Here is a 9,254-nt window from a genome sequence, read left to right as displayed (position 1 = left end):
AGCGGAGGGGACGCGTAGGGAGCCTTGACCTCATCTGAATACATATGTGAACTGGCCTTTTCTTCGGGGCGAAACGTCAAGGTCGCTTCAAGAGGACTGCAGGCTACATGTGGGGGCGAACGCACCGGAGCTGTGGCTCGAGGCAGAGGCCTCGACTGCCGCAGTAGACCAGAGGAAGAACTCTCCTCCGCCGCCGACGGTTCATCAAAGCTCACGCGCTTTCTTGATGGGACACTCTCTGCATTCTCATCGCGGGCTGCCATTTTGCTGCGAATAGCGACCGCGGGGCACCGATTCTTAGACGGCACTTCTGAGAGACAATTCAGGAAGGCAGATGGTAAGCCAGCAACCGACACCAAAGAACGGGCAGACTTCTACGCTGAAAGGGTGTGCTGCGGTTGAGCCGGAAAAGGCGCTTGGGTGTCCCAGCAATCACGTAGCGTGCAAGAGCTGCTGTCCGCATAATTCCCCCTCCAGGTCAAGAGCTCGCGCCCGAGCTGATGGAGCAGTATTAGGCCAGCCGATCCCTTCTTGATACAGGCCCAGCAGTAGCGACCAGGCTGTAGATGATTCAGTTTTGTCAACGCACTCCAGGCGTAGGAAAGAGCAGTTTTGAGGTCTGCGCAGAGTTGTCTACACTACCTGGTTACACTGGAAAGACAGTGGCTGATGAAAGCTTCTAGGCCGAAGGGCTAAGGTCCCTGCTCCCTCCTTTCCGCAGCGGAGTGAGCGGCATCTGCCGCGGCAGATGGGATGCCAGGCCCTTTCCAACGACCCAAGCGTAAAGCGAACCGCAGCTGCAAACCGATTAGAAAGCAATATGCGCGCACCCGTGGCGGAATCGAAGGTAGACCCCAACTCCACTCTGGCGTATGACCCATCGAGTGAGGCGACTTTCGGCCAGGTACACGCTGGATCTGCCCTAGCGGGCGTCAAGGGAATGGAAGCGCACAACTTGCGGACAACAGCAAGAAGGCGGCACGGTAGCTCACGAGCTGTCTTCACGTCGGGCAGGCTTCTTAGTGAGGCTCCAGGGCCCCATGGCCTGAAACGACGCGACAGCTGGCTGAAAGTGGGATCTCTGTCCCTCTCATGGCGTGAACTTGATCACCATCACTTCAAACAAATGAACTGTTGGACCTTCGCCGTAGACACCGGAACAGCGAACCACAGGAACGCGCTAGTGGAATAGCTTCCAGTCAGCTGTCCCCGTCAGCCGGGGCAAAAAAGAGCAATAGCACAGAGGCTAGCTTCCCTGACGTAGTACGGGGTTCAGCGTCCCCTCCCGTCTGCATTAAGAATACTTAGGTTAAAATCTTGCAAGAAGACCCGTCGAAGCGGACAGAAACGCGGAGTACGGACCAAGAAGCAAGAGACCAGAAGGGAGAACGGTCCCACCATCTAGGGAAACCAGAAGAGCGCAGCAACTGGCGATAGCCCATCCGTCCAAACGCCAAGTACAACGACGGCTACCATGTGTCTGGGAGTGCCACCTGCCTCGCACGCAGCGCGGTTCGGAGGAAGCGAGAAAGTGGTCGGCGATGGACGAAGTGTAGCACGAAATAAGATAATTGCCACTTCCGGGAGCAAAGAGCGACACCGGAACCCACCTCCAGGAGGGTGGCTTGCCGAGCGTTGTGCTCCAAAGAAAAGTGAACAGAAAAAAGAGCCGGCCAGACGAGACCGGGGAAGGCAAAAACACAGCGGTGACACAACTACGGTCACCAAGAGGTGAGGTGATTGACGTTCGAGTGTCAGCGAGGGACCCAGGCGAACCGAACAGAGAGGTATGCGGGACGAGAGAGGTACAAGAAGAGTAACCGTTTGGAGTCCGAAAAAAAGATAAGCTATGTATCGAGGTTGACCCCAAAGACGCGCCCACTGGGTTCTAGACAAGCGAGGAAAACGGTTCTCGAAGGGCCACGCGAGGCACGACCAGATACACGAGGAGAACTACACTCGCGAAGCTCGTAATGAACTATCTTGCTCATAGCTATCTTCTGGTCGGCGGTTAGTTTGAGAAACGTCGCCAGACAGCACCGGCCTCCAACGAATCTGCGCGTCCCTTTCCCACGAACCGCTGCTAGCTACTGCCCCCGAGACACGGCCAGACCCGACGCAGCCTCCAACATGATGCTAGAACAAGAATGAACGGCTGGACAGCTTAGATTTTCCGTTTTCCCATCGTGCTGCGCTTCCGTGTGCTCCGTCCTTCGAGTGGGTATTTCGTACAGGAAACTTAGCTGGCACCCTGGAATGGCGTCTGTCGCGAACTGACGTCGCCAGTGTACCCGTGAGAGACGGGGAAAGCTTCTGTATAGCTCGTGATGTACCATCAAGCCGGTCCAGGCAGGAAGATAACACAAAAGTCCAGAAATTACGACTTTAGTACAGAACTAGCTGATCCCTTCTTTCAGCAGAGGTGGTAGGGGAGCGGTTCCGTTAGAACTTGGGCTTTGTGAATTGGGCGGCCGTCGTGGCACCAACATTCCAGACTCCACCTCGTCTTGATGAATCAACCTAAACAGGGACGCCGTCTGCTACCAGAGTTTGCTGTGTTGCCGCGAAGCCCTCGCCAACTTCTGAATTTCTTCTGTTGTTACCCAAGGCGGGAAGGACCACCTGCCGCTTAGGGATTTGCTGCAGAGCAGAGACGGATGTGGTCGTAGCTGGCGCTGGAAGGCGTGCACTTCCAGTTGTTACGAACCGCCTCCGCCGTTCAGGCAACTCCTGGACTGCCTACACTGATGTAGTAGCTTCTAATGAAGGGTCCACCTTTGTCTGTGGTTCCTTCGCTTGTCATTGTTTGTTCCCCCAAGTTCATGCGTTGGCGTCTCCTACCTACACTACGAAGCTTCTCCAAGGCTGTTACGGTTTTTCTCCACCATTCACCGTATGCCATGGTTGAGTATAGACGGTACACGGTCCCTTCCCCCATTTCTCGTACCCGCTTAGCCACCGTTCGGCCTTGGCTGCGCGGTGTTCTGCAGTTTGCGCCTGCCCCCACAGAGGTGAGTTCACAGTGGAGGGTTCTCTTTGTCTGAGTACCCGGACGTGAGTGTGTTAGGTAGGACCCTTTCGCACAGTGGCGGCTTGATTAAGCGTTTGTGCAGCGCAGAGCCTTAGTGTCGAATATGCTTTCCGTTGCAGAGACTGTGCTTCCATTTGGTCGTGGAACGGAACCAGTGGGAGGGCTAGAGACACCATGGTGGCTCTTATCGTACAAGAGAACATCGACAAGCCGAACACAGACGAAAGACGCTACAGGTGGGTACTCGAGTAGTCCCCCTACACCGGCAAAACAGACCCGGTCTGTCACGGGGGTCTTCACCGATCAGCAGAAGTGCGGCGTGAGCGAGAAATTGTCCAAGTTTGTCCTGTTAGGCGCGTCATGACTTACTCCGTGCTCCGCAGGCATTCACACAACTCTGTCACACCAGGGTCAGTTTATCTTGTCGCCGGATATCAGCCGAAGCCAGGAATTCACTTCTGACAAGACGCTGTTCTGCAATTTCGGTACTCAACAATTCATAGCCAAGCGCACCGACTAGTTCTTTAGGGGGTGTTCATTCACTCCGAGCGCTGTGGTATCACGATGTACGCCCAGTGTCACACTGCGGTCAGCCCTCTCTAGTGCCTCGGTTTTTTCCCGATGGTCTTCGCCACCCTGATCTAAGAGTTTTCTTCAACGATGTGTTTTCTGCCCTTCGAAGGGCTGAATGAATCGACGGCTGTTTATCTGTTCTCTGGGGCATGTGGCTACAGAGTCTACTCACTTACGTATCCCCTGTTCTTGTTGAGCGTCTGCTGTGCTGGGGCAAGGGTAACCTTTCACCATGTATGCAGCCAAGTCCCCGTGTGAAGGTAACAGACGCTGGGGCTGTTCAGGGACTGGCATCCCCGTAGGGATAGTAATTCTGTTGTTCCACTTGGAGAGCGTCCAGGCCAAAGGGGGTTATTCTTTCTCTACTGTGGTGCGTGTAGATATGTCAAGCTTAGCAATCGTCTGTCCGTTCTGCTCGTGAGCGACCCGACGGCAGACAAAGCAGCGGCGGCCCTGGATGTGAATGTGGGGTCTTACTTTGATCCGCGGTCCTGCGAGGGCCTTGCGCATATGTGTGAACATATGCTTTTCTTGGGCACGAGGAAGTTTCCAGACGAAAGCGAATATGCGAATTTCATTAAGCAGCATGGCGGGTCAAACAATGCCTACACCGAGCACACACACACAAATTTCCACTTCTCTGTGGCGCCGGAGCACCTTGGGGGAGCTCTTGAGCGATTTGCAGAGTTCTTTCGCTCTCCTCTGTTCACTGAGTCTGCCACGGAAAGGGAGCTGAACGCTGTCGACAGCGAGTTCCGCCTGCGGTTGGTTAACGACGGCATTCGGCGCTGGCACTTGATGCACAAGTTGGCAAACCCACACCACCCGTTCAATCGCTTCTCGTGCGGCAATCTCGTGTCGCTGCAGCAGAAACCGAAGGAGCTGGGCGTAAACCTGAGGCAGGAGCTCTTGGCCTTTCATGAGAAATGGTATAGCTCGAACATTATGGCGCTTGTAATTCTGGGCCAGGACTCCCTCGACAAGCTGCAGGAACTTGCAGAAACCTTCTTCGAAGGCATCGCGAATAAGGAGGTGCCAGTGCAGCCCTCTCGCACCATTGTGGATGCCGGTGTCGAGCCCTTCAGGAAAGAAGATTTAGGGAAGCTCATTTACATTACCCCCATCGAGGACCTGCGAGAGATTCACTTCCAGTTCGTGATCCCGTCGCAGATTGGCGCCTGGAGGTCAAAACCGACCAGATACGTTGCGCACCTTGTCGGTCATGAGGGCAAGGGATCGTTGCTTTCTGCCCTAAAAAAAGAAGGTCTCGCTGTCGGGTTGAACAGCTGGTCGCTGGACGAGGAGTGTGTCAGCATCTTCTACATCTCCATTCAGCTGACGAGGGAGGGCGCCAGTGACGAAGGCCTGAACCGGTAAGGGAGTCCTGAGAGATACTGCCGTGCCTCTCCCTGCTTCGGAGTTTGTGTCGCCCCCTTCACATTGTTTCGCATACTGGTTTTGTTCACTCCACTATCTGACTGATTTGCCAGGACTTTTTGGGGGCCCACTTGACTTCGGGCGACGCCGCACTCTCCAGGGTTGCATTTTCGGCTTCAGCACTCGCCCACTATGTGTGTGCCGGAGCTTTTCAAGTATCTGGATCCCCGTGTCCCCAGGGTCGTGTGTACCGTGTGTGACATGCCGCTCCACTTCTGTGGTCGCTTCGCAGAAGGACCCGCCCTTCAGTCCGACCGTTAGTGCTTCGACTGTGCGAATGTCTCTTCGTGAAGGGTGGAAGACCTAGTCTTCACGTATATTCAACTGCTGCGCACCTCGCCTATCCAGGAGTGGGTGTTTCGAGAGAGCCAAGCACTGGCTGAGACCTCGTTCCGCTTTGCCGACAAGATCAATCCCTTACGGTTTTGCGTCGCACACGCGAAGTGCCTGCACCTTTATCCGGCGGAGTATGCGCTCTCGGGGGCACATCTTTTCTTCGCTTACGATCCTGAAAGCATTAGAGATATTCTCAGGCGCTTGGTGGTCGCTAACTTGAGGCTGGAAGTGGTCGGTCAGTGGCACAGAGATGTCTGTACAAGCAAAGACGACGTCTACGGGGTCTGCTACTCGGTCTGCGACATTCCGAAGAAATCAAGGCTCCGATGGGAACAAATGCTGAACGCGTCTACACAGGTAGCGGCTTTTGGAGCGGAGAGGCGAAGACCACCATGACTTAAGTGTTTATCGCCTATCTACCGCAGCACTTGGTAGCTCTCCAGTTTGGCTTGTTGAAGATCCACCGACGTTAGCCTTTGGCGGTGTAGGGGAACGCTGGAGGGAGGTATCTTTGTCCAGGCAGAGAAGGAGAACACCGGGTACAACGGGCTGCGGGCAACAGTGCCGCTGGACACTTTTTGCTTGTCGCCCAGAATGGGGAGGGCAGGCAACTATACGTACATACGTATACCCTCCACACGGGTGTCACTGTCAGCGCCAACAGTTTTGTCGCAGCTGGTGGCAGTCTGTCTCTATATTTGCAACAGAAGATAGTGATGTGTCTTGGACTATATACGCAGCACATAGAATTCCAAGGTGCGTGTACTGCACTGTATGTCCGATGCTTGAAGATTTACAAGCTATCGCGTGCAGTATGTCGAGCAGAGCTTGCACACTCTCTTACCGCCACGAGGAAATCGCATGTTCGGTGGTTGCCTGCAGGAGGCTGAAGCAGCAGCATTGAGGGAGGGTCTACATTACCCCGCGCCAAATGTGTTCGTCCCCACTGACTTGTCTATTCGCCCAGTTGATTCGCCCTGTGCACACGGGTCAAACGGCATGCTTGCTTCTTCCGATCGCTCGCTGCCTCGAGAACTATCCTTTCCCGACGGTACCGAAGTATCGAGAAACAGATCTCGAATCTTCTTCAAACAGGACGACACTTTTTTCCTCCCCAAGCTTTCCGTCCGCCTTTGGATCTCCAGCGCATTCGCAGCTCGCGGTCTAACTGAATGGATCTGCACGCGGTTGTACGTAGCCACCGTCTCAGAGATGTTGACCGAGAAGCTGTATGATGCCGAAGTAGCAGGTTTTCACTTTTATATGAGTGCCAAAGACTGGCCGGGCGAAATAAGTCTGACCTTGCATGGCTTTAACGACAAGCTGCCGTTGCTTCTAACCATGCTGACAAGCGCTTTGGCTTGCAGCGGTCATCCGTCAGCAGTCGATCAACATCCAAATGGGCTCATCGGAGAAACTGATCAGGGGCTAGACAAAAAAAGTTTCGAGGTCGTTCGGGAGGACTTCCACAGGCGTCTCTCGAACCTCGTCAAGTACCGCACGGTGTACCAGCAAGCTATTACAGCTCTCTCAGCAGCGCTGGAGGAGCCGTTCTATTCTTACGGGGAACAGCTGTCCGCACTTGAGGGCGTTTGTTTTGAGGACGTGTGTGATGCAGGGAACCAGCTTTTTCAGCGTGCCCACGTGACTGGGATTCTAGTTGGCAATATGACTGAGGCGGAGGCAGTCGCAATGCTGGAGAATGCAGTGGCGAATCTGCAAATCAAAGAGGCGGGTAGAAGACTGGCTCCAAAAGCCGTCTTGAATTTGTCATCTCTTGATGCGCAGCACACTGCGAGTTTAGGTTCCGCACATGGTCATTGCTGTCCTGCTCGGTATCACGATCGTTCTGAAGCGGACAGAGAGTGTTTGGACACTACCGGCTGCGGGCAGTTTCAAGCGGGAATCATGGAGGACGCCCAGAGGAAGAATGCCATAGTAGAGACGGCGGGTGCAGCGACCAGAACGGCGTGCGGGAGGTGCAGAAAGGAGAAAGCTGGACAAGCAAGGGACCAGAAGGGAGAAACTGAGGACAGCCGCCTCAGCCGTCTATGCAGAATGGTAAGTTCCGGTGTCGCACACCTTCGGATCGGCCAAGACAATTCCAACCCACAAGACCCGAACAGCGCAGCCTTCTTGCGAATCCAACTGGGCGAGCTTTCGTTGCGCGAGCGGACGATGCTAGCGCTTTTTTCTCACTGGATTCGCCAGCCATTTTTCGACGGACTGCGGACACAACAGCAGCTGGGGTATGACGCGCGCGCGCACAAAAGTACGCAGTTGTGGACGCACACTGCTGATTTTTTCGTCGCCTCCAAGTTCTCCCCACAGATTCTCGCGGATCGCATTGCAAAGTTTATTGAAGAGCACTTCGGATCACGAGAGGTTCTCGGGGCGAAGATGACGGAGCAGCTGTTCGAGCTTCATCGGAGAGCACTGGTAAGTGACCTGAGTGTCAAGCCGCAAAACATCTGCGACGAGCTGCAGCGATACGCCGTGGAGGTGTACTTCAGGTACTTCCTGTTCGATCGGCCAGCACGCATGATTGACCAGCTGGAAGCGATCACCCGGGAGGAGTTCCTCGATTTCGTTTTCGAGAAGATTTATAGAAAGCCTGCACTACTCGTCTCCGTGACCAAGCAGTCAACCACAGATGCACCCGCGACATGCGGGACCGCGCCGCGATGTGCTCCGAGCACTGAGAAGCCAGGCGACAGCTTGGAGAACGCAAATGCTGAAACGGAGGAAGGTGAAGCCGGTTTGTTCGGATGCTGGTTCAATCTCCAGGATCCGCGGGCGGTGCGGGGCCTGGTGAAAGAGAAATTTGAAATGCTGGCGTAACCCAGCAACACAAGAGTGTAGAACAGCGTGATCGCGAATGCAGAAAAGGCTAATGCAGCAAGCGCAGCATGTCTCGCAGCCTGCGGCTGAAGCGGACAAGACGGAGGGCGCGCTGTAGTCTAGGAAAGCGGCTGTATGGATCATATTAGACATGATAGTACCCGAGACTCAAGGCGCTTTGGAAAGATTGGCTGATCGTATACCGAGCACTCGCGGAGTTCTAGGGGCGACGATGCGTTACCTACGTGTTGCGTGGCTCTCCGGTATTGTTCGATCTGCTCTGAGAGCTAGCGAGTACTCGGGAATTTCAAACAAACGTTGTGCCACCGTGGAAAAGCGTAGAGTCGAGGAAGCTAAGCCACCATGTCATTTACTTATTACATGTCAGTGCATTGTTCTCCGGGTCTCACAGGCCCTGGGCTCCGCGTCAAAGCATAGCTACACAACAGTTTGCAGCTTGTCGGTATGTCCGCGCGGTGACGCCTCGAATCTCTTGACAATTGCGCGACATCTACATGGCGCATCGCCCGAGGTCATATGCGTGCCTTACGGCAAGAAAGCCACAGCTCAAATGTTCGCACTTGTTTCTCAGTGTGAAGGTAGTCCAGTGTCCACACTAGTGTAGCAAACAAACTGGGCACTCTTTCCGTGTTTCATACCAGCCGGCCTGCTGCGAGCTTCGTGTACCGCCGTGCCGAACCCGTTGGCAGGTCCCAAGTACCCGATGGCGTGTGGCATTGTCAATTCCTTGGCAAGGCAAACTTAGCCCTCCAAAAGAGACGCAGAAAGCCATTCTCCAGGTACCTCCGGAAACCATTCCCAGGTCACCTGGGGCAAGCGCATGTCCGGCGGCGTGCGGTTTCCAGGTTAGCAAGAGCAGAAGTCGGATAGTGTGGCACACCGGCGAGGCACCGTGTCGATGAGGACAGACTCGGCATTGGCCCTCAACTGAAGGTGGGAGCAGCAGCCGACTTGCAAGGACAGCTGTTGCAGTTCAGAATGCCAGCGTGTCAAGCACAAAGTGCACCGTCGAACG

General features: G+C 54.7%; 2 protein-coding genes across 2 annotated transcripts in view; one reads left to right on the top strand and one right to left on the bottom strand.

Moving 5' to 3' along the window:
• The window catches only part of CSUI_001974 (viral a-type inclusion protein), a 15,161-nt gene extending 13,024 nt beyond the window's left edge, over positions 1-2,137 (bottom strand). The window contains exon 1 of the mRNA XM_068062177.1: positions 1-2,137. This exon is cut by the window's left edge and continues 2,507 nt beyond it. Within this exon, the coding sequence (XP_067925852.1) occupies positions 1-34 (34 nt within the window). The 5' untranslated portion in view covers positions 35-2,137.
• A 13-nt stretch (positions 2,138-2,150) lies between these two features.
• CSUI_001973 (peptidase m16 inactive domain-containing protein) lies at positions 2,151-8,858 on the top strand. The gene is made up of 5 exons (XM_068062176.1): positions 2,151-3,011; positions 3,151-3,267; positions 3,985-4,977; positions 5,335-5,734; positions 6,260-8,858. The coding sequence occupies exons 2-5, from the start codon at positions 3,206-3,208 to the stop codon at positions 8,216-8,218; spliced, it is 3,414 nt and encodes a 1,137-aa protein (XP_067925851.1). The 5' UTR covers positions 2,151-3,011; positions 3,151-3,205; the 3' UTR covers positions 8,219-8,858.
• The last annotated feature ends 396 nt before the right edge of the window (positions 8,859-9,254 follow it).

Source organism: Cystoisospora suis (assembly GCF_002600585.1).
Source record: "Cystoisospora suis strain Wien I chromosome Unknown contig_815, whole genome shotgun sequence".
In the NCBI taxonomy this organism is placed as follows: domain Eukaryota; phylum Apicomplexa; class Conoidasida; order Eucoccidiorida; family Sarcocystidae; genus Cystoisospora; species Cystoisospora suis.
The sequence above is the reverse complement of the archived record's forward strand: the minus strand, read 5'-3'. Positions and strand labels throughout refer to the sequence as shown.